Consider the following 27807-nt stretch of genomic DNA (forward strand, 5'->3'; position numbering starts at 1 on the left):
GTGCTACTGGACTCTTTACTCTTTCAAGCTCCCTCTGTGGCTCCAGTTTGCAACATGCTGCACTAAATTTACTGCTGGGTGTATGGGAACAGGAGGGGAGGGGAATCAAAGTAGTCTTTGAAATTAGATGTTAAATCCAATTATGCAATTTGAGAAGCACATATAAATGGGAAGATCTGTACCAGGACAGGAAGGGACATATAACAGCTGGTCTGGATATGTTTTAAATATGTCGAAGAAGTGATAAAAGAGGAAGGCTTACTCTTCTGCTGCTTTTTCCTAAGTTTTCAAGTCTCAGGTCTTTGTGTTGGGGAGGAATTTTCTATAGGTGAGGTGGTGATCTAAAATTGCCTGTAACAGAAAAGGTTGCATTTTTTTAAAAAAAAGATGGCTTCTACATTTAAAACCATATTTAGTCTATTGCATAATTGTTGGAATGGATGCAGTATACTGGCCAACACTCCGCAGTCCCTGGCAAAACAATGGAGGGTGCCAAGGGAAAGCTTCCCCACCTTACAGGAAGGCATTGGGGTAGGAGAAGAAGATAATTAAAAAATTAGGTGAAGACCCTTCCCCGTTTTGAACTCTGAAATTATTTTTATCTTCACCCTGAAGTTTCTTGGGGGGTAGGGGTTTTGAGAGGGTTTTTTTTGGGGGGGGGGGGTCATTTTGCTTTGAGAGATCTAATGGACAGATCTCCATGCTTGTCTGAAGGACATTTGGGGATTGATCCCATTGGAAATAGGCAGATTTCCATCAACTATCTGGCTACTCTGTTATCCATACGCCTTATGCCGCTACATGCTGCCTTCCTATCGCCTCCCCTCTGCAATAAAACTGCCTGTACTCTATCCTTCTTGGCCTGCTATTTTCACCAATATGATCTTTCCCAAGCAGAAGAAAAGAGATGCACTTTGGCATAGTAAATTGCAGAAAGAACCGCACGATGTGAGGCAGGAATTTGAGCTGTATCTTCTGCTTAAATCCTTGGTTTCCAAACTGGAAGTCGGAACAGGTCACAGAAGGCATTGGGTAAGAATGCAGTTCGCATAACTGCTGCTGTCACCTGACCATGTCTCTCTGCTATACCACCTACCTGTCTGCTTTTGGCTCAACAGTCTGTGAGGAAGCAGGTACAGAAGAACCATAAACATTCACCTTTGCATCTGGCCTGCGGCAGCCTTAGAAAAGGAATGTTGGGGCTGAGCTCAGCATCCTGATATCCCAAGCATGCATGTGTTGAACACCTGATTTAGGCATGCACAGTAAATGAAAATTACTCTGCTTTCTTGTACTAGAAAAAGAATCCTGTTTTTTTACCTCTCTCCCCAGTTCTGGGAAATGGCCTAGAGGGGAGGAGATAGTTCTCTAGGTGTGGGCACTCCTGTACTTATGAGGAACCAATGTTAGCTTTGCTCTTAACTTCTTTATTTAAAAGAGGTGCTGCAGTGCTGGCCCAGTTGGTTTGGGCAGTTCTGGCCAGGTAAGTGCTGCTTGTTCCCATGGCAAGAGGCTGTGGCTTGGTAATAGAGCATCTCCTTGGCATGCAGAAAGTCCCAGGTTCAATCCTTGGCATTCCCAGTAGGTAGTAGGTAATGTGAAAGACTTCTGCCTGAGATCTGGATAGCCACTGCCTGTCAAAGCAAACAATACAGACCTTGGTTGTTGTGGGTTTTCCAGGCTGTATTGCCGTGGTCTTGGCATTGTAGTTCCTGACGTTTCGCCAGCAGCTGTGGCTGGCATCTTCAGAGGTGTAGCACCAAAAGACAGAGATCTCTCCGTGTCACCAATGACCAGATCTCTGTCTTTTGGTGCTACACCTCTGAAGATGCCAGCCACAGCTGCTGGCGAAACGTCAGGAACTACAATGCCAAGACCACGGCAATACAGCCCGGAAAACCCACAACAACCATCGTTCTCCGGCCGTGAAAGCCTTCGACAATACATCAATACAGACCTTGATAGACCCAATAGAATGACTCAGTATAAGGTCGCTTCATGCATCCTCGCCTAATGATGAATGTAGAAATATGTACATTTTTAAAGAATTCACATAATTCGATTGCCCTAGAAGGCAGTTTTATTACTTGTTTACTTTAATCCAGAATCTTCCCATAAAAAGCAACAGTGGTAGAAAGCTCAGTACCTTTCCAGCTTTTATTATTCCCATGCCTGCCACAAATATTGTCTTTTGTGTCCAGCTTTTTTAAGGAGAATGGAATGTTGCGAGACGATCTGATTGGCTGACTCATCCTACCCCATGCCGCTCCTCCAGAGCACTTCGATATACATCATCCTCGTAAACACAACTGATCTGCTTATGGTGTTCCTACTTAGTTCCCGCTTTTGACTCCTAAAAGTGGAAAGATTAAGATGCGTGGAGTTTCTGCAGGATTAGCGACCTAGCCAGTTTCAGTTATTCTAATTTGAATTATTCACCCCATCTGGTTATTTAATCCCTGGGGGAAAGTCCTTTTCTCTAATAAAGCACGGTTGTTGGCCTTTGCATTTTTTGTTGGCCTTTGCATTTCTTTTGTTTATTCTTTCATTGACTTTCTTTCCATTGCAGTCCCACTGAGGCAGGCCCCAAGGAATTCTTCTGTGTTGATTGTGAGATGTGATGATCCCAGATATGTGCAAGTTGCGGAGATTTAGGCATGTAAAATCGAAGTCCAACATTAATACGCCTTTGCTTTCCCTCTGTTTTGATTTTGCTCAGTTCTTAGCCCTTCTCCCCCACTGTATCTGTATGTGAGGATTTGTCAGTCTACATATGGAATTCATTTAGCCCCTCACACTATACCGAAGTAGCTCCTGTGTCTGTTCTGTGACAAAGAGAAGCAGCTGACTCAAGTATCAGATTTTGAGTCCCTTTGTCAATTATTTAGTTTTATTGCATTTTTTAAAAGGGGCACCATTTGGATTTCCCAAATGTCTTGGGCGACCCTCTCTCCAGTGCCATACAGATTTTCTGTCTATAAATGTCTGACAGTATGAGTATATCGGGTTTATTTCTTAGTAAGTTTCTGTGCAATGTACCTGACTGTGAACAATAAATAATTTAAGTGAAGATCCCTCAGCTAGTTTCAGTAGTCACTTCTAAGCTTGTCTTTGTTTGAGAATCCTTAAGATGTTTGTATGGGCCTGGCTTTGGGAGAATGATTGCTTCATAAATGATGCAGCATTGCGAACATACTTAGGAAGTTGCAGAAACAGTGCAAAATTTGGTGTATGCCAACACTTGAAAAATTTATCTTGGAATTGTCTCTATTTGTGTCTGAAGAGCCAAGACGAAAAATGCCGGTGCTTGTTGACAACCACACAAAAACAAGATTGCCATTAAGTGGTACGAGTTGGGGACATACTTTAGTGATTGCTGATATTCACAACATCTGTCTGTATCCCAGAGGGGTAGCCATTTAGGTCAGTTGCAGAAAAAAATCTCGATGAGTCTTATGTCACCTGAAAGCCAAACATATTTATTGTGACAGAAATTTCTATGGACTAGAGAACATTAAATTAAGACTTATAGAGTGTGTCCTCAGTTGGGAGTAGAGAGATGTTGGGTTATATCCAACTAACCAAAAGCAGATCTTCATTCGAAGAACGCACCTTTCCTACTGCAGACCACTGCTCTTGCTAAAATGGTGTCTCCAGGATTTTCGGCGGGCAGAGGGAGAGTGCTCCTTATGATGTGGTAGGGAGGAACGAAAATCACCTCTCCTTGTCCACCAGCAGAAGTGTCTTTCCGCTGGCAGAAAATGACCGTTCATTGAACAGAGAAAAATGAAATTGTCAATAAAGAAGTCAAGAAGCAATGACGGGCAAGAGAAATAGTCTGATGTTTCTAAACAAGATCCAATTGTATAAAAGATAAGAATGCTGTCCTTTCATAAAAGGAGTAATACAACCTTCCAAGACAGCCTGACTAAAAAGACTAATGCTTTTTGCATGGGTATTTCTGTCTTAGGTCCTCAGAGAATCTAATAAATTGGCTGAAATGGAAGAGCCCCCCTTGCTACCTGGAGAAACCATTAAGGACATGGGTAGGTACAGATCTTTCTTTTTGTAGTTAGCTAGCTAAATAGATTTGAACAGGCTGGTGATCCTTTATAATGGGCAAAGGTTCAGTACCATTTCCCCAAACCCTGTTGTCCCCTTCCTGGAGGTATATATTTGCCTCTGAAGTTGGGTCACTCATTCCCGCATCAGTAGCTGACATGATACGTTGTATGTGAATAGTAGCTTTTGTGTTGATCTGGGCACAGTCACAAATGGCCTTGGGCAGATGTCAAAGATGCACTCACAGTGCCCTCATGCCTGCCACCTGGAAGCCAACGAGCCACTGCCTCAGCTGATGATGTGTTGGCATTCCCATATTAACAGTGTGCTGAGTACTGTACAAGTAAATAGAAGTGCTCTGTGTCATGACCAGAGGGCTTGCAATCTATGAGACATTCAAAAGAAGGCCAGGCTTGGAAACCGATCAATGAGCAACTGAATTAAGGAGGAATGGTTGGCAATGAAAGCACTTGCAGTGTGACACCGTGGTGATGGTTCAAGAAGGGATTTTTTTTTCAGCCTAAGGAACCTTCCTCCAACTGAAATAGGTTTTTAAGAATGAGTTAAGTTGGAAGAAGGCTCCTTAGGCTGGAGGAAAGCTTCAAAACTCCCGAAATGGGGTGGTTCTGCGGAGTGCCATCCAAAGTCTACTGATGCCACAAAGAGTACTGGATTCCATGCCTGCAAGCTGTTGAATCAGCTCATTCTCAAAGAATTTCCATTGGCATAGCCGAAGCCAATTACTCTAGCTGTTCCCAAAGACCCTGCCCTGCCACCTTGTGCCTAGACATGCTCAGCTTTCCTTCTCATTCAAAAACCTGCCACCTGGGCTGTTTTCACACGTCTTACCTGCCGCCGGAACATCACACAAAACACCCGGAAGACAGCGTCTTCTTGCGCAAAATCACTCCAGGAAGACACAATTTTGCGCAAAACTCCTAGATGACAGTGTCTTCCTGGCATGATTTTGCGCAAGAAGACGCTGTCTTCTAAGCGTTTTGCGTGATGTTCTGGCAGCAGGTAAGACGTGTGAAAACGGCCCTGGATTCTTCTAGTGTTGGGTCTCTCTCTTTCTGATTATTATTAAGTCAGTTAGGTAGATTTTCTAATATATGAGCGTCCAAATGGCAAGACCCTTGTCCCTCTCCACGGTCATAGAGCGTGTCATTGGCTGGTAGGTATTATCTACCCCTATCAGGGGCTCAGCATTCATGTGGAGATGAGTGCTAAATGATAAAAACCAAGCTCAAGGTGTTTCAGTGACTGAGGGAGGAAATCCAAATGGCAACTCCCACATGGCAATGGGGAAAGTGTAAGTAATAAATTAATACATTGACTAGCTTTTAATCCCCAGACCTGGATGGTCTAGGCTAGCCAAAAAAATCTCACAGCCCACTTTCTCTAAAGGTGGGCCTATTCCTTACGGGAAGTGGGTAGAATTCTCTGCCATGAGATATGATGATGGCTACTATGCTAGAAGATTTTAACAGGACATTAGACCAAATTGTGGAAAACATGTCCACCAATGGCTTTTACTACAATACTAAAAGGGATGGATTCCAAAATACCAAGATGCAGAGGGAAAACTCCCAGGAACCCCTCAACTGTATACTATATATATCAAAATTTAATTACACTATCGTGGTCCAAATACAAAGATATACACAATTTCATACAATATTACAATATTACAAAAACTCATTCCATAATACAAGCACATATTATACATTTCCCAAGGTGCTGTAATTGACAGGAGCCAATTCTGTTACACAGTTAAATCCTTTCCTATGCCAGTGGCTTGAAAGGAAACAAATCTCTATAGTCAAAGAGGTGTAAATTCCAAATAGCTGCAGATTTCATAGTAGGAAATCTAGATGGCAAATTCCGGAGTACACCATCCGGGTCCCTCCCCGGTTCTCCTGGTAGTTGGCAACGAGCCCGCCAGCTAAAACTGCTCGTTTCGGATTCCCTTCTTCTCAGCCTCCTTTATATACATAACTTCCGAAGTCACAGTCTCCAAATTAATGTGCTCACAGCAAGGCTTTCTCTTTCCAATCAGTGATAATACACAGCAGGTTACACAGCAGTGAGCACATTAATTTGGAGACTGTGACTTCGGAAGTTATGTATATAAAGGAGGCTGAGAAGAAGGGAATCCGAAACGAGCAGTTTTAGCTGGCGGGCTCGTTGCCAACTACCAGGAGAACCGGGGAGGGACCCGGATGGTGTACTCCGGAATTTGCCATCTAGATTTCCTACTATGAAATCTGCAGCTATTTGGAATTTACACCTCTTTGACTATAGAGATTTGTTTCCTTTCAAGCCACTGGCATGGGAAAGGATTTAACTGTGTAACAGAATTGGCTCCTGTCAATTACAGCACCTTGGGAAATGTATAATATGTGATTGTATTATGGAATGAGTTTTTGTAATATTGTAATATTGTATGAAATTGTGTATATCTTTGTATTTGCACCAATGGCTTTTAACCATGATGACTAAAAGGAAGATGCATATTGTAAGGCAATAACTCTCCGATTACCAATGCTGGGAAGTACCAACTGAGGAAGAATTCAGCCTCCGTGCTCTGTTGTAAGCCTGGGTGGGGCATCTGCTTGACTAATGTTGGAAACACAGTTCTTGACTAGATAGACCATTGGCCTGATCTAGCAAGGCTGTTTACAGGTTGGAAAGATGGCATGAAGCATGACTGTAGTTAGTGGTAAATCCTCAGTAAAAAAAAATTCCAGTCATATCTGGAAGATTGATTTGTGAGCCTTGGGTGAACATCCAATATTAGGCCTTGTAAACATGATCATTAAATATGTGATAGATTTGCAAGCCTCTTCCCTCACTGTGTTCCCGTTCCTCTTAAAAGAAAAAGAGTGGTGATGTAATTTCTTGGAAAAAATTACATCTCAGTGGAAAATCTTGACCTGACACCCAATCCTTCTTCAACAACTCAAATGTTGACTAAACAGAATGCCTTCTGTGTTCCGGAATAATCATTGGCTAAGAAATAGTTACATAAAACCTTCTGTGTCCCATGTCTGCTCATGCGGTTGGTTATTAAATATCTTCAGGTTTTGATGAACAACAGAAAACCAAAACTCTTGCTAGAATGTCTGAAGAAAACAACTCCAACGGGTTGGCTTGGTAGTCTTCGTGGTTGTCCATCAATTAGCACACTGAAGATGAATTTATCAGCTCATTGCCCACCAACCCACCCCTCCCTGGACATTTCCCCCCACCATTTTGTGAAGTTTAAAAAACCCATCATCCTCTGTGGTTCACATAACTACACAATTTTCCTGGTGAATCTGAGAGAGAATTCATCTTTAACTGTATTTTTTTCTCTCCTTAGGGACATTAAAAGGATTTCAAAACTCATTGTGGCAGTAGAAATATTTATATTGTTTATAATTTTTTTCCTAGCAAAAGATGTTACTCATATCTGCCCATTTACTGGAGCTATTAGAGGAACCTTGACAGTTACAAATTACAGACTATATTTTAAAAGCATGGAAAGGGTAAGGCTTAATAAGTTTCTTTTTAAATAAATTCTTTCCTATTGTTTGAAATTCAAGTGGGGCAGCATAGCTTGGTGGTAGAATACTTGTTTTATATGCTGAAGGGCCGATGCTGAAACCCAGATCTCTTTAGTTAAGAATCTTGAGTAGTAGGAATGAGAGAGAGGCCCTTTGCCCAAGGCCTTATTATTATCATTTATTTATTATTTATTTATTGGACTTCTATCCTACCCTCCCCGCAAGCAAGCTCAGGCGGGTTACAATAATAAAACATAATTTACATTTAAAAACATCAACAAAACTGCGGAATTCCTGTTGACACTACCCCCAGGCAGTGGCTTTGCAACCACCCTCTGCCAGTAAAACACAAAGGGGTGAGTAAAAAGAGGGGGAATAAGCCTTTTCGATCAGGTGGTGGTAACTCATATGGGGGGCCCAGATGATCAAACTGTAACTCCTATGGGGGGGCAGATGATCACATCCCCCCCCCCCGCCGCCGCCAGGAAGTCCATTGGGAGGCTTTCTGAATGACTGCTGATCCGGTCTCAATCATATGCCTGGCAGAACATCTCAGACTTGTAGGTCCACTGGAACGAGAAGAGATCCTGGCGGGCCTGCATATCCTCTGAGAGAGTTTCACCAGGTCGGAGCCAGGACCGAAAAAGCCCTGGCTCTGCTGGAGGCCAGTCTCGCCTCCCTGGGGCCCGGGACCACCAGTAGATGTTTATTGGCTGATCTCAGCACTCTCTGGGGCACATATTGTGAGAGGCGGTCCCACAGGTATGCAGGGTTCCCCAACATGGCGCCTGTGGGTGCCATGGCACCTGCCAGTACTTCCACTGTCACCTGCTGAGCTTTTCAGAAAGTGGACAAGGCCACTGTAAAGCAGGACTTCTTCACAGGTACAACAGCAGCCACGGCCACAGGAGCATCGGGAAGACTGGTATGAATAATACCAACAGCCAGACTTTGAACAAGGCAGCTACATGGTTGCCATGTGATTCTTTTGCAAAGCAAAAGGGGCAGGTATTGCATTTGGCTCTGACTCCTGTGGCAGCCATTTTGGTGTGGCACTCACCACCCCCTCTCAAAATTCCAGAGGTGCCCGCAGACTCAAAAAAGGTTGGGGACCCCTTCCTTAGAGAGCTGTTGCCAGCCAAAGTGGACAATAAAGGCCTGGATGAACCAATGGTCTGACTCGGGCAACTTCATATTTCATAAGTTTATTGTCAGTAAACTTCCATGTCTAGACTTTTTGCCCTGGGCCAATCTTAGCTCTGTATAACAGCGATTTCTTGCTTTAGAATGTCCTGAATATTGTATTAACGTACTGCAACTTTGTACAGGATCCTCCTTTTGTTCTTGACGGTCCACTAGGAGTGATCAACCGTGTAGAGAAAATTGGAGGCGCTTCTAGCCGTGGCGAAAATTCATACGGGCTTGAGATCATGTGCAAGGTAATCTGGTCTGGTGAACTGAGGGTGGGCTCATAGCCCACAGTGATGGTTTATTACGTTCCAAAGTTACATTAATTCAGATTTTTGTAATGTATTCAGCTAGAAGACTGCTGCGGTAGGCCTCAAACCAGAGCTAACTAGATCCAGAGGCAGGATTTCTACAGTTCTGGCTCTGGTTTCTCAATGATATAGATTGTATTAGCATAGTGTCAAACAGCACTTCTGCAAAGCTTTTGGGGTGCTTTAATTTGTCTCAACCTATCACTATAGAAAAGATAAAACAGGGAGAGAAGGGGGAAAAATAAGAAAAATATAACGCCTTAGACTTTGGGGAAGGGTGAGGGGCAGTGTCTTTCGGTGTGAGAAAATAATGTTCCTCTCTCTGGGCATACGTATAAACAGCAGGGATTCTGGAGGGTGTCTGCAATAAATGTCCTGTTTTGGTCTGAGAGAATCATCCAGAATGAAAGACATATTCAGCTTCTTCCTGCGACCAGCGTTTGATACAATTCCCTGGGGTATAAAGAGGGGATGTAAAGGAAATCTTTATTTGGGGACCCATGGTAGTTGTTAGGTAACTAGTCCTGATGCAACGGAGTTAGTTTTCAATTCAGATTTGGTCCATTAAATGTAGCAACAGAGATTGTCCTGCGTGACCTTGGGGAAGTCACTTTGTTTCATCCTATCCTTGCCTCTCCAGGATAAAGATATATTAAAAGTGTGCTCTGAAGTCTTGGGCTAGAACAGGAAAGAGCTGTCAGTGAATGAATAGTGGGCTCGCTGAACGGCTGTGCCAGTAAGACATCTATAGGGTCAGGGCTTTTTTTCTGGGAAAAGTGGTGGTGGAACTCAGTGGGTTGCCCTAGGAGAAAATGGTCACATGGCCGGTGGCCCCGCCTCCTGATCTCCAGACAGAGGGGAGTTTAGATTGCCCTCCGTTCCAAGTGGTGCGGAGGGCAATTTAAACTCCCCTCTGTCTGGCAATCGGGCCGGGGCCACCAGCCATGTGACCATTTTCAAGAGGTTCCGGAACTCCGTTCCACCGCGTCCCAGCTGAAAAAAAGCCCTGTATAGGGTTGTATCTCCAGTTAAACTAGTGCAGGGGTCCCCAGTGTGGTGCCCATGGGGTCATGATGTGCACTGATACGTTTGGTTTTCTGAAAACTATGCAAAACTAAATTTTTCAGGAGGGCTTTCTGCCCAGATTACATGACTCTGTCATAAGAAATATGAGAGAGATGCCTTGCTAAGGATGGGGGGGGGGGGGGACTAAATGCTACGCTGTTGGGTACTGTGTGCTGATGTAGATATGTGCTTCCTAGGGAGTTTCCATGCTGCTAAACATGCCATGGAAATTAATTATGCTTTGTTTCAGATAGATTTCATCTCTGTGCTCCGCTTTACGCTTGTTTAAAATTTTTCTGCTACCATTCCCTGTTGTATCTGTTTCCCTGAATGTCCTAACTGTTCTTCATTATTGTACTTTGCTCTGAGAATGTCCTAGCTGTTGATTATATTGTATTTCCACTCTCACTGTGTAGTCCATCCTGGATCTCAGTAAGAAAAGTGGACTATAAATAATAATAATGATTTTGATAATAATTTTTAGAAAGTGGGTAGGGCCAGGTGGGCCTGTTGCCCAGAAAGGCTTCTGATTGGCCCTTGGAGATCTGATTGGCTGTAGATTTTTTTAAAAAACAAACATTACTTTGGCTGCAGTGGAAGGATTTTCACTATGTAACTGAGGGTAAGTGCAGCCACCATTTTGTGGCTGGCTCTGCCTCTTGTGGTAGCCATTTTGTGGCTGCACCTACCACATTGTGTCAGAATTCCAAAGGTGCTTGCGTTCTCAAAAAAGTTGTTGACATTCATAGAGTAGTGATTTTTAAGCCACTTTCTGAGGAATCCTGGGGTTCCTTGGAAGATTATCAGAGTTCCTTAATCACAAAAGAACATCTGGTATGTTCTATGGTTCACAGTCACTTACTTCTGCCTTGCTGGCATCCCATGTATTCTGAAAATATGCCTCAAGAGGAGCTGCAGAAATCTTCTACAATGCAAGGGCTCCACAGCGGACAAACTGATATGATAACTTTCATCCCTTTTTTTATTTAAAAAATGTCACATGAATATGACGTTTCCTGAATTCAAAACAGTCTCTCGAAGTACACAGTAAAATATTACAAGCAATATAAAAAGAAGCAAATACAATTGAATTTTGGACTAATTATCAGTGACAGAATGGTCATCCACAAAATGCCAGGTGATATAAAGAGGAGTGTGGCCTCCTGAATATTTTCAGGGATGTGATTCGAAAGAGAAGGTGCCATCTCTAAAAGGTCCCATTTCTTGCTCTCTTCTGTTATTACTCTGAAATTTATTATTCTGTTGTTCATTCTCTTCCTTTATTACATTCAGTTTTATTCCAGTGTTTGTTCTGTTAGCTTGTTGTTTATTGTGGGAATTTGTTGGTCGGTTATGCTCAGTTTCTAGATAATGCTTCATACCATGTCTGTGCTTTCCATAATCTTTTATAGGACGTTCGGAGCCTACGGTTTGCACATCGACCTGAGGGCCGCACGAGAAGGTCTATATTTGAAAACTTAATGAAATATGCATTTCCAGTATCAAACCATTTGGTAAGAGCTTTCTTGCTGCTCTAACAGCATTTATGTATCAAAATGCCTTTTATTATAGGATGAATGATAGCAAGGCCTGTAATGAGGTCATATGAGGCAGCCTCTCAGGCTGTGGGTTTGGGGAGGTTGCAGTCTTCCATCCTACCTGCCAATGCTGGCACAAGATCTGAAAGAAATTATCCGTCTTATCTCCTGCTCCCTCAGGTCTCTTTTAAAAACAGCAAGCCAAGCCATTTTTCCCAGTTCCCAGCTCCTGTTAGATTCCTTCTCAAGAGAAATAGGGAACGAAAAAGACAGTTGGCCTTTCCTTCAGACAGTGGGCTGATCCTGTGGATGAAAGTAGTTCAGAGAATGAACCTCTCTGTGTTCTCCTTGTGCCTCTGAAGAACTTCTCCTGAGGGCCAAGCTAGATGTGTGACTTTTGTAAAGAGTTGGGTCCAAGTTCCCCACAGCAACACAGCAGCTATGGCTGTTAAAAAATAGGGAGCCCAAACAACCTCAGAACTTTGCCATGCGGGGAAGAAGGGTTCCTGCCTCCTCCCGAGCAATTTTCCTGCACCAAAAAAGCACTAGAGCAGCAAAAACATGGAAATAGTTCCACCCCAGTACTATTTCAGTACAGGAAAAAAGCTGGGGGAAGAAGGCAGGAGCTCTTCCTACCTCTGCAGCAGAACCCAAATGGGCTGTTGTTTATTTTTTAACAACCATTCTTCACAGCTGCTATGTGGCTGTGGGGAACCCAGACTCTGTGGGGAACCCAATTAAAAACCCACACGTCTAGTTTGGCCCTGAGAGTTGAGGGAACTTTGAAAATGGAATGGGACGTAATGCACAGGGATAGTCCAGAGGGGAAAAATCGGCCCTTCCCCTCTTGTGTGAGCTCTTCCACCAACTGACCAAGAGTTTACACAAAATCTGATTCTCCCTTCCTGTTGCATCCACCCACTCCGTTCTCAGTGGTCTCCCCAAAACACATTTTCAGGAGCAGGGTATAAAAGGGACACGAAAGGATGAAAAAATCTCTTATGTGAATGCCATTTTATTTGTGGTTCATCCAACCCAATAGCAGGAGCTTTTGTGTATTAAACTGTGAGTTGTCTTACCCTTCTTTCAGTATCTCCAATAAGGACCTAAGCAAAGACTGTGGTAATGCGCCGACGTGTTTCTGTTTGATTGATTTTTGGTTTAAATGTACATGATTAACTTACTAAAGTTCTTTAACTTGTTGTAACACGTAGGGGGAAAAGGACGAAGTTTTGTTATAGCTATTTTTCCAAGTGACAAAAACGTAAAGTTTCATAGATATGTACAAAGTATCTATGAAAGTAAAGCAAAAAGACAGGGCTGTAATACAGGTTAGAAAGATTGCACCATATTTATGCTTTCATAGGAGAGTTCTTTTAGTCTCTTTTTAGAAACCACCCTCAAGTCCTCTTCTCCCCACCCTTCCCCTCCTTTCCCCCTGGTGATTTTCTAAGTAATAGACCACTGAACAAAAGAATATGGAGAAATGTACATTGATGTGCTAATTACAATGTACAAAGACGGCTTCAGTTTCTCTCTCTCTCTCTCTCTCTGCTTTTTCTTTCATGCTTTAATATTAAAGAAACAAAAAGGATGTGAGAAAATTGTTATTTGAGATGCCAGAAAGAGTGAAAAATAAGCTGGAAAGAGCTCAATGTTCTCTCCCTTTCTTTTGTTTTAAGTCTCTTTTTGCATTTGAATACAAAGAGGTTTTCCCAGAAGATGGCTGGAAGGCTTATGATCCTGTTTTGGAATACAGAAGACAGGTAAGCCCTTTAGTTCCAGCTCTGGATTGCTGCAACACTCATTTTTATGTGGCAAAGTGTGGTCTTACCTAATCACGTAATCTTCTTTCAGGGCTAGGAAACCTTGGATAAGTCAACAAGTCAAATAAACACATTCACTTCTTCACTCCTCTCGGGGCCGGATTAATTATTTATGCTAAATATTCTGTATCGGTGGTTCTCAATTGGTGGTACAGGTACTGCTTGAGGGACATAGACGTGATCTAGGTGGGATAGAAGGTCTTCATAACAATTGCTAGAAATTCGCGCTCCCTCAAGCGCCGTGTCCATTTGCAAGTGTGACGTGCCATCTCAAGCAGACATTACCTGCCACAGATTGTCCATCTGTGACTTTTGGGCATGCTAATAGCAACGTTGGGCGTTCAGTGTTTCTCCTAATTCCCCGTTCCCTCTACCCAACAGCAAGCATCTCCGATGTGTCACCCTATCTACCAAGGATTATCCATTGTGCGTCTGCATTTTTTATATCCTTAAAACTTACCATAGATGATAAATATAACAACAGAATGCCTGCAAAGGTATAAATGTCCTTTTGAGCTTTTTGTTTCTATCGGGCGGGGGGGGGGACCCCATGTTGTTTGGCAGAACGATTGGTGAGACGTAAGATGTAAAAGACTGAGATTGTGATGCTGCCAAACAGGAGGGCTCATTGGCTTAGCTATGGAGTCAGGCCTGAACTTCTGTCTGCCTCTTTTGCGCTGTGCTGCTGATTGTTTTGTGGCTTAGGAAATCTGAGACTGGCCGGTGGAGTCTTGGAGCAGAACCACAAGTGACAAAAGGCACAGATTGGACACTTGTCAGCTTCCCTCAAGTATTGATGGGAAATGTAGGCAGCTTGGCGGAATGTTGGACAAGTGACAGTTGAAAAGTCCATTGGACAGCAGTCGGAGAGCGAAGCTGCGAGACCAGGATGCCTACATTTCCCATCAAAACTTGAGGGAAGCTGACAAGTGTCCAATCTGTGCCTTTTGTCACTTGTGGTTCTGCTCTTGGTCTCCATGGCTGCTATAACTGAGATTAAGGAGTTTGATTCCCCCACCCCCGGGGGAGGGGCTTTTTCTCTTGTGCTTTCTGGATCATAAAACTCAAAATTGTAGCCTGCTTTCATTTACCATTGTAAACCATCTCAGTGAGAAGCAAAACCTATGGGGCTGCATATCTGTCGGAGTGAGGACGAGTGACATCTTGTATTTCATAGCTGACTTGCACCTTTCTTGCCAAAAAATTGCTCGCTCTCAAAAGATGATACCCTGGAAATCTTGTTGGTCTTTAAGGTACTTGAGATTTTAGGCAGCAATACATAACAAGGATGTTCTATGGAGTTTGGATTCTTCTAGCAACATACCACACAGACTGGGACGGACAGCAGCTCTTCACGGTCTCCTACCAAGGTTCTTGAGACCTTTGAACTGGAGATGTTGTGGGTTGACCTGCTTTCTCTTATACTAGGCATGTGCGCAGCAACTCAGCTATGGTCCCAGCCTATACTAGAAGCATGAAACGCCGTGATCCTTGCTTTATGCTACAATTTGAACATGGCAGCTACACTTTTATTGTGAAACCAAGAAACAAGAATAGGCCTATTCCCAGCTGGTGGATTATGTCCCACAGACACACATTAATAATGGACAGAGTGTAATGATTGTAAGTGTGTGTGTGTGTGTCTTTAAATGTTTGGTGTGGTACAGATGAAGAGTGGGGGTGAAAGAGAGGGAGTAAGATGATTGGTTGATGACTGAGTGTGGGTGGAGTGAACTTCTATTTTTAGTTACTGAGTGGAAGGGAAAGATTCATTCTGGGCAAAGCAGGCAATCTGTGTGGAAGCCTGAGGGGATTCGCATTCTAGTTCAGTTAGGCAACCTGTGTGGAAGCCTGAACTGTGTGTGTCTGTGAGCAGAACCACAAGTGACAAAAGGCACAGATTGGACACTTGTCAGCTTCCCTCAAGTTTTGATGGGAAATGTAGGCATCCTAGTCTTGAAGCTTGGCTCTCTGACTGCTGTCCAATGGACTTTTCAACTGTCACTTGTCCAACATTCCGCCAAGCTGCCTACATTTCCCATCAAAACTTGAGGGAAGCTGACAAGTGTCCAATCTGTGCCTTTTGTCACTTGTGGTTCTGCTCTGTGAGAGTAAATATTCATTCTGTTTGAAGCAGGCAAACTTGTGTGTGCGCCTAAGAGAAAGTCTATGTATATTTGAGTGAGTGATTGATCTATTTGAAGCTGCCAAACTGTGTGCGTGTCTGAGAAAGTTTATAAAGGTCTGTGTGACTGAGATTATGAAAAGGAACTTTAAGAACTGACAACTATTTTTGAAACCATCAAGCTTAATTAACAGTATGAAACTGATACACATCTTGTACAAAAATAAATGTTTATTTTGTTTTTTTGTTCATCCCCGAGTATCTGTCATTCCTATCCTCAGGGCCACATAGACCCACAAAGGTGCCTGACGCTTGGGCACGTTATTAAAAGGGAAATTTAAATTACTTATTTTGGAATATAATTCCTGGTGGCAGCAATCTACCCAGTGGGTATAAGAAGAGGGTTAAAGGAAAAATCTAACTGAAAAAGAAAGAGGGTCATAACAGACAAGCTCCTACCATAGGCTGGAGGAAGTTCTTTCAGCCTATGGAGCCTTCTTAGGTTGGAGGAAGATTTCAAAAGTTAGGATACAGAGCAATGTTTTTTCATTTAGGAAATTAGACCAAGAGAGGTGGGAATTATCCTTGTCTGTTTGGATGGAGCGATTTTTAAATATGCTGCTTTTTCTGATGCAGGGAATTCCTAATGAAAGTTGGAGAATAACCAAAGTGAATGAGCGTTACGAACTTTGCGACACCTATCCTGCCATTTTAGTAGTTCCCTCCAACATTCCTGATGACGAACTAAAGAAAGTGGCAGCATTCCGATCTAGGGGGCGCATACCTGTAAGTATGGGAGAGCAAGATAACTTTAACTTGAGTCTGGGGAGATATCTTAATAAAGGCAATGGTGTTGGGGAGAAAGAGAACACAACAGAACTTTGTCAAGGAAGATCTAGTGAATTAGCCTGCAGGCCCAGGGAAATAACTACAGCTCTATTCAGATGTCACTATAGAGCCAGGAAGTCTTTAGGCTTGTGCAAGCTGTGTGATGGAAACAACTCTCGCAATGCAATCCTATGCAGAGTTACTCCAGTCTAAGCCCACTGAGATCATTGGGCTTAGACTGAGGTAAATCAGCATAGGATTGCACTGTTGGGTTCACACACTACTTCCTTGCCCTCCCTCCACCCCTATGTACCCCACTTTCTTCCCTCCCTTTCTGGGTTGTGGCAAACAACAATTACGTTCCAACCAAGCAAACTGTGGTTTGTTTAAACCATACTTTGTGTGCAGACAGTCTCCATTTTTGATTTGCCAGCAAGCCAAGGTTTGTGCAAGCTGTAATTTGCTTGATTGGAACAAAATGGCAGATTTTGGGTTAGATCCAGCAGTAGGTTTCTACTAACAGAAAAGGTGTGGTTTTTGCCAATTTCCCCCCTTTTGCTGTAGACTTCCAGCTTCCCCTTGTGGTGTTCTAGGGGTCTCCTGTCCCCTAAGCATAGCATTTCAAGGACAAAGGAGGTGAGAAAGTCCCGTTTCATTGATGGAAATCCCATCTATTAGCAAACCTTATTTCAGTAACCAGACCTATGGTTTGCTGCAAAGCAAGATGGGGGTTAATTGGAGCATGCAGGGGGGCATGTGAGTTGGGGGGAGAGTGACCATGTGAACCCAAAGTTCCCTCATATGATTTGGTCTTACATCTGAACCCATCTTGTATAAATCATTGGTCCAGACATGTCCATAAGTTTCATTGTGTATTGTGAGAAGGGGTAGTAGAATTGAGTTGATGATGGTGTGGAATGACTGGGAAAAACTGTTTCACAATTTACCGATACTTCCTTAACACTATCTCTCGTCCTCTCTGCACCCACTGGAATCAGAATCATTAACGACCACAGCCCCAAAGAGAGTGAAATCATAAAAGCAACTTCCCTACATGAGTCAGTGCTTTGGTAATCTTCTTTTTTCTCCTGCAAGGTTTTGTCCTGGATTCACCCGGAAAGCCAAGCCACGATCACTCGCTGCAGCCAGCCAATGGTTGGCGTGAGCGGCAAGAGAAGTAAAGAGGATGAAAAGTATCTGCAGTCGATCATGGACTCCAACGCTCAGTCTCACAAGATCTTCATCTTTGATGCCAGGCCAAGCGTCAACGCTGTAGCCAATAAGGTTGGGTCTTCCAGGCATTTCTACAGCAGTTAGGAAGGCGAAGTCAACCACTTTGTCAGCAGTATTTGTAAAAGTTACAATCAAATGCAGGGCCGATATGATCCACGGAAGCCCATTCATGGGTGGAAGTAGCCCCTTGTTGACTTCAGTTTATTTCTTCCCCACAAACTGGGGTTTGAAACCGGAATTTTAACCAAGCCCCTGGATTTGGATGTCCTACAAACTGGAGTTTGGCTGAAGGCTTCCCAAGCCAAGGAAACTTTCAGCTGCACTCTGCTGATGAGGAGGGAGGGTTTTGCAAGCCAAGTTTGTGTCCATTTTAGAGAGACAGTAGTTGTAACATCTGAACATAGCCTTTGCTATGACTGAGGAGGCTCCACCGTGGACTATCGTTGTTCAAACATTCCAAGATGAGGTTAAAAAAAGTAGAGGGACTTTGTGTGGGAGAAGCTATTCTCTACTTTCTCCAAAGTATGAGATGGTTTACAAAACGAATAATGTATGATAATAAAAAATCATTAAAATAGCAAGACAAACAAATACTTTTTAAAGATAATTTCAGGTGTGTCGCCGTCTTGGTCTGTAGTAGAGGAGCAGGATTTGGGTCCAGTGGCGCCTTAGATACTGACTAGATTTCCGGGGTATGAGCTGTCAAGAGTCAAAGGGAGCTTTGACTTCTGATGAAGGAAGCTTTGACTTTCAAAAGTTCATACTCTGGAAGTCTGGTTGGTCTCTAAGGTGCCACTGGACCCAAATCTTACTTGTTTTAGAAAAACCCCACTCTCTTCCACCAAAAGCATCTGAAGAAATGAGCTGTGGTTCAAGTAAGCTCATACCCTACCTCAAATTTTGTTAGTCTTAGACGTATACTGGACTCTTGCTGTAATCTGTAAATTAAGGCTTTGTGTTTTATTTAAAAGTGTAAGATGTATTTCTTTACAACCATTATGAGCTTTTTCCATACATTTGGGGCTACCACAGAAAAGGCCCTGCTTCTCCCCACAGCTCATTTAACCATAAATGGGATTCAGAGTAGAGATGGGCACGAACCAGAAAAAAAACAAACCATGCAGTTTGTGGTTTGTCATGTTTCACAAACCATGAACTTTTTCAAACCTGCCCTGGTTCACGAATCAGTTCGTTTTTGGTTTATGAAAACGTCACTTCTGGGCCAGCAAATCACTACTTCCGGGCAGCAGAAGGTCACTTTTGGGTCAGCAGAAGGTCTGCAGAAAGCCTCACCCCTGTTGCCTAGGAAACTGATTGGCACCAGGCTGTCTGCAGTGATGAACCAAACGAACCACCCTAAAGTTCATGGTGGTTCGTAAGAAATGGGCTGGTGGTTCACGAACTACAGACCGGGCTGGTTCCTGATGAACTTTGGTTCGTATTTCGGTTCGTGCCCATCTAATTCAGAGAAGGGTCTTCATACTGATCGTTAACAGCCATGGGAAGTCAGATAGATAGTTAGGCTTAATTACATTGAGGTTGCAATATGAGGGATCTTTCCTTGATGGTCTAATGTGCATCATTAATGCAGGCCAAAGGAGGGGGTTATGAAAGTGAAGATGCCTATCAGAATGCAGAGTTGGTCTTTCTGGACATCCACAATATCCACGTGATGAGAGAGTCACTGAGGAAACTCAAGGAGATCGTATATCCCACAATAGAAGAGTCGCACTGGCTGTCTAACTTGGAATCCACTCACTGGCTAGAACATATCAAGGTACGTCAGTGTGTACATTCATGTGTCTTTGTGCATGGCTTCTGCAGTCACAGCAGCTCCTGTAGATGGTCGCATGCTAGTCAGAGAACATGAAGTACATCATTTGTATGATTGCTAACTGCAATGTTGGAAGCAGTTGTATGCTGTTTCCGCTCCCTGCTACTGCAGGGAGATATTTTTGTGTACACGAACACACACACACACACACACTCTGCAAGCAGCCTTAATCATCCCTTCTAAAATTACCCCCTTTCGTTCATCTTGCTTTTCTCCATTCTCGTGCCCCTGGCCATACCTAGAGCCCTTGTCCCCTTTCTCCATTCTAAGAGTAAAATACAGATGGATCTTTTCTGTGGTCTTGCTTGCAACAAGTCATTCCCTCTTGGTGACGAATGTTAAACTCTCAAATGCCCCTTTCCAGCTCATTCTTGCGGGTGCTCTTCGGATCGCCGACAAGGTGGAATCCGGGAAGACCTCGGTGGTGGTGCATTGCAGCGACGGCTGGGATCGAACTGCTCAGCTGACCTCTCTGGCTATGCTCATGTTGGATGGGTACTACCGGACGATACGAGGTTTTGAAGTCCTGGTGGAGAAGGAATGGCTCAGTTTTGGGCACAGATTCCAGCTGGTGAGTCGATGGCTTGGGAACCCAAAACAACACGCATCTCCCAGACTTAATCTGAAATTACTCTAAGAGGGCAAGAATGGCTTGGGAGGATCTTTCTTGAGTTAACATCTAGATTTTTAGACTGCTTTTATATTTTTTAAAAAAGACTCAAAACGGTTTACAATAAGAGTGGTTGTCACGTTGATGACAACTAGTGTGGGAAAAGAGCAGAAAGGTTCATCATCTTTTGTACTGCTCAGCTTTCCCACCAAGGATTTTCCACTCCTGTCTCCTTTCTTTTCTCTCTATTCACAGTATATATACCTATCCACTGAGGGGGTCCACTTCACGCACCAGACAAAGTGGCCTCTGGCCCATGAAAGGTCATGCCGCAAATGAGGCTTCCTCTTCCTTCACACTCGTGGCATTGTTATCAACACTTAGGGTGTGTGTACATCCTGATTATTAACCTGTTGTGCTCCTCTGTTTTTAGCACTCTTTTCTCCCATCTGGCCATGTCTTTAGAAAATATTACATTTGTTGTGAAAATGGGATCCTGGTGATTTGCCAACCTTGAGCCACGTGATCCCTCTGTCTGTCAATGGTATTGTCCTCTTTCTTTTCCTATTTGTTTTCTTACCCCATCTCTTGCTCTGTTTCAGAGACTGGGCCATGGAGATAAGAATCATGCAGATGCAGACCGCTCTCCTGTTTTTCTCCAGTTTATCGATAGTGTCTGGCAGATGACAAGACAGGTAGACTTCTAGGTTTGTGTAAAGTGGGGGAGGGAGCTGTGGCACTATCAACTTAACATTTGAGCCAATGGAGACAGAATCTTCCCCCTTTGTGTGTGTGTCACCCAGGGGTCATTTCGTAGAAAAAGAGCTGGAGGAACTCATGCCACACCCCTTGACAGCATCGGAAGTGCGTCATTAGCATAACTGATTTGCATATGCCACACCCCCTGACATCACCTATCCTGGCTGTTTTGGACCCAATCCTGGCCATTCAAGGCTGAAATTGGGGCCAAAAGGGGCTGAAAATGGCTGAAAAGGGGCCCAAAATGGTCAGGATCGGGCCGCTGCTGAGTGGGAAAGTGATCTACCACCCGTCAGAGGCCCGATTCGGGCCATTTCGTCCCCAATCCAGGCTGAAACAGGCCCCAAATGGCCAAGAGTCAGGTGGGCGGGGCCACCTGACATGTGACCTCTTTGGGGAACTGCCGGAACTGCGTTCCTGCACGTTCCCCCTTGAAATGAGCCCAGGTGTCACCCATAGAGAAGGAGGTGATAGTACTTCCTTCTGGTGCATGCCAGGGTAGATTGAGACGTTAAAACAGCTCTGGAGGAAGCCAAGCTCTTACAGCTCTGGCATCATGGCTGCTTCCGCTCTGTTTGAACCAGCGAGACAATAGCCAGTAGTGGTTGTCATGGTCTTTGCAGCACAGATCTGAGCCAAGCGTGATGGATGAGCCCATACCCACTCACTGCCACAGTCCAGGCTCAAGCCAAGCTCAGTGGAATTAGTAATTAATCAATGATCCACTGTATGAAAATAGCGATATGAGAAAAGCATGTCCCTGTTTTCATCTGGAAGATGCTGGAAGGCATGGTGTCTGTAATCAGCCTGTGCAATAGCAGAAATCCAGAGGAGTTAGCCGTGTTAGTCTGTAGTCGCAAAATAGTAAAGAGTCCAGATGCATCTGACGAAGAGAACTGTAGTTCTCAAAAGCTTATGCTACAGTAAAGTTAGTTAATCTTAAAGGCGCTGCTTGACTCTTTACTGTTTTGCAATAGCAGAGTTTGTTGAAATACGTAACATTCAGCATTAAAAAATTCTCATCATTTTTTTAAATAAAGCAACCACCTTCTAGGCCTCATGGCTCCAAAGACAAACTTAAAAAATACATGGCTAGTATTTTCTCAGGAGCAAGGGCTGGTAGAAGAACTTCAGTGTGTCATTTTTAAGGAGCAAGCATCTGAACCTGTTGGTTCCAGAGATAACCCTGAAAATGTGCTGGTAGTGCCTGGTAGAATCTCATAAACTAGGCAGGAGCCGGACGGGAATAGGAATATAGATAGTTAGTTCTCTGATACGAGTCTCCATAGCTCTTTGTTCCTTACAATGAATTGTGGAAAATATGTATGTATATGTTTAATTCATTCAGGCTGCAAAACGTTGTCTTTTTTCTTGGCATGGCATCTGAATTACTTTGGTGCAGATGTTGTTTTTCTTTTCCTTCCTTTTTTTTTTTTGACACACAGTTTACATACTTAATTATCGTATGGAACTCATTGCCCCCAGATGTCTAAGCCTAATGTCAACAGCTTTAAGGAAAGGATTAGATGGTTTTAGGGCATTTTAGTCTGTCAGCTGCTATAAACCATGTGTATCTAAATGAACCTCCTTGTACAGAGGCAGTCTATCTCTGTGTACGAGCCTCTGGGGCAAGGAACAGGGGGAAGCTGTTTCTTTCATGCCCCTGCCTGCAGGTTTCCTGCAGTGCAAAGTAACACCAGTCCACACTGTGTCTTTAGTGGGCTTAGGCTGGACTAACTCAGGATAGTATTGTGTCCTGCCAAAGGAATTTTTATGACTGTTGTTGAAAACAGCATGCCAGACTCCATGGAACTATAGGTCTGAACTAGCTAGGGTTCCCAGCCTCCAGAATTACAACTGGGCGACAGAGATCAGTTCCCCTGGAGAAAATGGTTGCCTTGGAAGGTGGACTGAGGTCCCTCCCTTCCCCAGCCTTCACCCCCTCCCCAGATCTCCAGATATTCCCCAACCCAGAGCTGGCAACCCTAGATCCATCCAGACCTTTTCATTTTAACACTCTTTTTGCACTCTTCTTGTCGGAGTATACAGCAGTCATACCCTTCCGGCCTTTGGCTCTCCGTCGGCATTCCTTGCTGAATATGTAAAACCTTATAATGTCTTGCGTTTGGAGAGCTGTAAAATGGCTTTGACCAGAGGACCGTTGCCAGACAGTAATGTAAGCAAATTATTCACTGGGAGTCAAAAGGGGGACCGGTGTTTTTCGGAGCGCTGTTTTCATGTCTTGCTCGGTCCAGCAAAAATAAACAAATTGCCTCTGCTTGTCTTTTGAAGTTCCCCACGGCGTTTGAATTCAACGAGTGCTTTCTGATCACCGTTCTGGACCACCTCTACAGCTGTTTGTTTGGGACATTCCTGTGTAATAGCGAGCAGCAGAGAGTGAAAGAGGTAAAGCCCAGATGCTTTGACAGAATTACTTTGCTCCCCCCCCAGCCCCACCCCCTTCCTCTGTTGCTTGTTTTAGAAGCCCACAATTAGGGTTGCCAACCTCTGTGTAGTTGCTGAAGAACTCCTGGAATTACAACTGATCTCCAGGCCACAGAGGTCAGTTCCCTTGGAGAAAAATGGCTGCTTTGGAGGGTGGACTCTATGGCATTATACCCTGCTGAGATCCCTCCCCTTCTCAAACCTGCCCTCTTTAGGCTCCACCCCCAAAATCTCCAGGAATTTCCCAACCCATAGTTGGCAACCCTAGCCCACATAGGACTGACAAATCTTGCTTGCACAGTAGCCCAAGCACTGGAGGCTGATCGGCATAAATCAGAGCTGATTTTGGCGAAGAGCTGATCGATAACAGTCCTTTTTGCTTGAAGCTGTTGATACTGTTGAGCAGAATTTGATGCTGAATTTACAGTTTGGCCCCTGGGGAGAATGGACTACGGTTGTATCAGAATCCAGTGGCTTGCAACCACAAGTTTTGGAAGGTTTTTTTCAATGCTGTGGGTGTTACCACAAATGCTTTGGAGGCCTGCTCTATCCACTTAGAATCATAGGGTTGGAAGGGACCTCCATGGTCATCTAGTCCAATCCCAACATAATCACGATTCCGTGATTACATTACACACTCTCGAATCGTTGAAGACTACGGAAGTATTGGGGCTCACCAAAGTGGAGGGGCAAGTTCTAAAACGCAAAGGATTTTGATGCTTTAGGCATATATTTTAAACCCTCGCCCTTCCTTAAAGGAGGTCCGAGTGGCATACAAGGTTTCTTGCTCCTCTGTATTATCCTTGCAACAACCTTGAGTGGGAGGTTAGACTGGGAAAAACAACTGGGCCCATGTCACTAGACAAGTTTCATGGTAGAGCGGGCATGTGAATCCAGTTTTTTATATATAAATAAATCACAATGCAATGAGAAAAATAGCAGAGCAGGGAGGATGCTTATAACTCCAGTTTTCTTGCTCTGTGTTTGTAGGAAGTGTTTTTTAAACATGTGTTGGGTAGGGATTGGTCTAGATGTTCAATCTCTGTTTTTCCCATGGAAGGTTGCTGGGTGGCTGTGGGCAAGGCGGACACTCTCAGCCTAACGTACCTCACAGGGTTGTTGTGAGGATAAAATGGAGAAGAGAATGACGTAAGCTGCTTTGGATCCCTACTGGGGAGAAAGGCAGGGAGTAAGTGAAGTGAAGTAACTTCAGAGACCGTACCGTAATGTGACCCTCCACCCTACAGTCAGAAACGAGAACCGTCTTTTCTCCCACCTTATTACGTGTTCTTGCACATGTAAATTGAGCCAAGGGGTGAATACATGTATGTATGAATTGGGGTTTGTAAAAAAATGTATCCTTTTGAGACACTGAGAGAACTTTGTTTGTTAGATATTAGGGGGGGTGGGAGATTCTCCCTCCTCTTTCCCTGTTTCTGCTTTTGGGGGGCTTGATTTAAATGTGATGTGGGTGAAGCAAAAGCAGCTTTTGTGTGGGGATGCAGTTCTTGCATGGTGGTTTAGTTAAACCGGGCTGCCTGCTCTCCTTGTAAAACAACTGTGCGTGTTTGATCAGCGCACCGGCGCACTATCCACAAGGGCTATTGGTTCCTGGTGCGCCCGTGCAGTCTGCCTAGCTACTTTGCTACATTGCAAGACCATTCTCATGAACGGTGAATCCAGGCAAAGTTGCATTGGCGAACTACACCAGCTTCCCATCTAAATTGAGCTTCGGTTTGTAAATCCGATGGGATTGACGTGAGACACTTTGAAAGACGATTCTCTTTGCTGCTCTGGTGGTTTAATACTGCCCTGTGCATTTGCGTATTGTTCTTTGCAGGGCCTGCCAAACAAGACAGTGTCGCTGTGGTCCTATATCAACAGCCAACTCGAAGAGTTCACCAACCCTCTATATGCCAGCTACACCAACCACGTCTTGTATCCTGTGGCGAGCATGCGCCACCTAGAGCTTTGGGTGGGCTACTACATCCGGTGGAATCCACGGATGAAACCACAGGTGAGCGAATGAAGCAGACAGGACTGGGCCAGGTGAAACTCACCTCTGCTCCCCCCCCCCACCCTTGCACCTTCTGATAAGTATCCAGGTGGCAAGCCACAAGACTCTCATCCTGTTGGGTCTCTGACTTCGGACATTTCAAAGTGTCTAGTTTCATGTCCAAGAATGTGTATGAAGAATGCAGAACGAGTCGGTGCTTTGAGGGTGATGTAGGGGTTGTTTTTAGTTCCTCAGGACAGAGTGATGGCACTAATTTGCAGAACTGTCCTGATAAAATGGGGGACTACAGATAACTGACAAAAGATTTAGAACAAGATTCGGGTCCAGGAGGACTTTAAAGACCAACTCAATTTCCAGGGTATGAGCTTTCGAGAAGTGACAAAGGGAGCTTTGACTCTTGAAAGCTTCTACCCTGGAAATATTGTTGGTCTTTAAGGTGCTGCTGGACCCGATTCTTGTTCTTCTACTACAGGCCAACACGGCCCACCTGAAACTGTCAAAAGATTTAGTGTCAGTAACTAGTTTTGTGAGTGGAGGCTGGGTTTATATACTCCCTGAGTCTGCATGGTTTCTCAACAGAGCGTTGGCTTTGCCAAAGAAGGGCCCAGGTTCAGTCCCTGGCATCTCCAGGTAAAAGGAACAGGTGATGTGAAAGACCTCTGCCTTGGTCCCCCCAGAGAGCCCCTGCCTGTCAGAGAAGACAAGAATGACCTTGATGGACCCAGGGTCTGATTCAGTATAAGGCAGCTCATGCCCTGCCAGATCAGACCGGCGGTCCATCTAGTCCAGCATCCGGTTTCGCTCGACAGCCAACCAGTTGCCCTGGAGGGCCAACAAAACAGGGCACAGAGATCTACCTCTGCCCATGATGTTGCCTCCTAGCACTGGGTTTCAGAGGTGTACTGCCTCTGAATGTGGTTCTCTTTACTCACTATAGCTAGTAGCCATTTATAGACCTCTTCTCCATGCATCTATCTAACCCCCTTTTAAAGCCATCTATGCTTATGGCCATTATTACATCCAGCGGCAGGGGAATTCCACAACTGAATTACTTGTCGAGTAAAGAAGAGTTTCTTTTTGTCTGGCCCATACCTATTGCCCATCCGCTGCACTGGGTGCCTCTGAATTTTAGCATTATGGGATCAGGAGAAAAGTCTTCTATCCACTTTCTTCACTCCATGCATTTCAGGCAAGGCCAAATTTGAGCCAGTGCTGGCTGAGGAAAAAGCACTCCCTTGTAGGGCTTTGCATTTACACAGCAACTAATTTGAAATGGGCTGCTACCTGTGCAAAGCAGCTGTATGGCACGTGGAATGCAACAGAAGGGAACTGGCCGCCTGGAAAATAAAAGCAAGTTGGGGGCTTGATGCTCACACTTGCCACTTAAAATGGACTCCCGAAGATAATTTCCGTTGATTGACAGATTAAATCCTTTCAGAGGTTGCAGCCTTCTTGAAAACATGCACACTCAGTTTGTATATCTACGCTGCTTAAAAACTGTATTCCTCCTCTAAGGCCCAGCAGGGCTACATTGAATGACGTTCTCCATAACTTCGAGGGCTGCGTTTTCCTTGGCTGCACAGCCGTTAAGCGCTGCCGTTTATGACCGGTCTAGAAGAAAGATTTTAGAGGACACGAAACTGACAAGGGCCTCATTCTGAACTCCCAGCTTGGTTTTACAAGGAATCTTCTCGGAGCCAAACTTTTGAGTTCTGTGACTGGAGCTTCCAGAGGGTTTGTTCTCTGTTAAGCTTCAGGGCTGCCTGGAAATTTATGTCCAAACTCACAATGCAAGGAAGAGGAGGGTGTTTAAGCCATCCCGTCCTCATTTCCCCAACCTGCAGTGGTCTCACCGTGGAGCTCCTCTCTGGTCCATTGAGGCAGGTCCCCGTCCCACTTAGTTCTGACCCTCAGCTACCCTGCAAGATTGTTGCAAATAAATCCAGCTTCCATCCTCAACAAGCTTTTGCTAATGGTCAAGTCAGTCCCTAAGAAAATGCTAGATCCTGCGGGTGCAATATTGATTCAGGCTGGTCTTCTGCTGATTTACTTACTTATTTCATTTATACCCAGTGGGGACTCAAAGTGGCTTGCAACATTCTTCCCATTCCCTTGTTATCCTTACAATGACCCTGTGTGGTAGGCTAGGCTGAGAGGGTGTGACTGGCCCAAGGTCACTCAACAAAGCTTTTGTAGCAGAGCAGGGATTTGAACCTGGGTCTTACAGATGCTAGTTCAGCTGGTGGAGAGTCTTTTTAAAAACCTACAGAGCTTTATCGACAATTTTGGACTCATTGCTGCCGCCCCAAAGCCAGCAAGCCAAGTCAGCTTCCTGATCCTATAATAATAATAATAACAACAACAACATTCGATTTATATACCGCCCTTCAGGACAACTTAATGCCCACTCAGAGCGGT

At 44.3% G+C, this 27807-nt stretch overlaps 1 protein-coding gene across 1 annotated transcript in view; it reads left to right on the forward strand.

Moving 5' to 3' along the window:
* Positions 1-27807, forward strand: part of MTMR2 (myotubularin related protein 2) — a 49218-nt gene that overhangs the window by 18537 nt on the left and 2874 nt on the right. Inside the window, exons 3-14 of the mRNA XM_054974934.1 lie at positions 3971-4046; positions 7498-7592; positions 8939-9049; positions 11587-11688; positions 13395-13478; positions 16300-16449; positions 17587-17775; positions 19316-19501; positions 19923-20129; positions 20771-20863; positions 23220-23333; positions 25213-25389. Of these exons, the coding sequence (XP_054830909.1) occupies positions 3971-4046; positions 7498-7592; positions 8939-9049; positions 11587-11688; positions 13395-13478; positions 16300-16449; positions 17587-17775; positions 19316-19501; positions 19923-20129; positions 20771-20863; positions 23220-23333; positions 25213-25389 (1584 nt within the window). The remainder of the gene's footprint in view (positions 1-3970; positions 4047-7497; positions 7593-8938; positions 9050-11586; positions 11689-13394; positions 13479-16299; positions 16450-17586; positions 17776-19315; positions 19502-19922; positions 20130-20770; positions 20864-23219; positions 23334-25212; positions 25390-27807) is intronic.

Source organism: Eublepharis macularius, chromosome 3 (assembly GCF_028583425.1).
Source record: "Eublepharis macularius isolate TG4126 chromosome 3, MPM_Emac_v1.0, whole genome shotgun sequence".
NCBI lineage: Eukaryota > Metazoa > Chordata > Lepidosauria > Squamata > Eublepharidae > Eublepharis > Eublepharis macularius.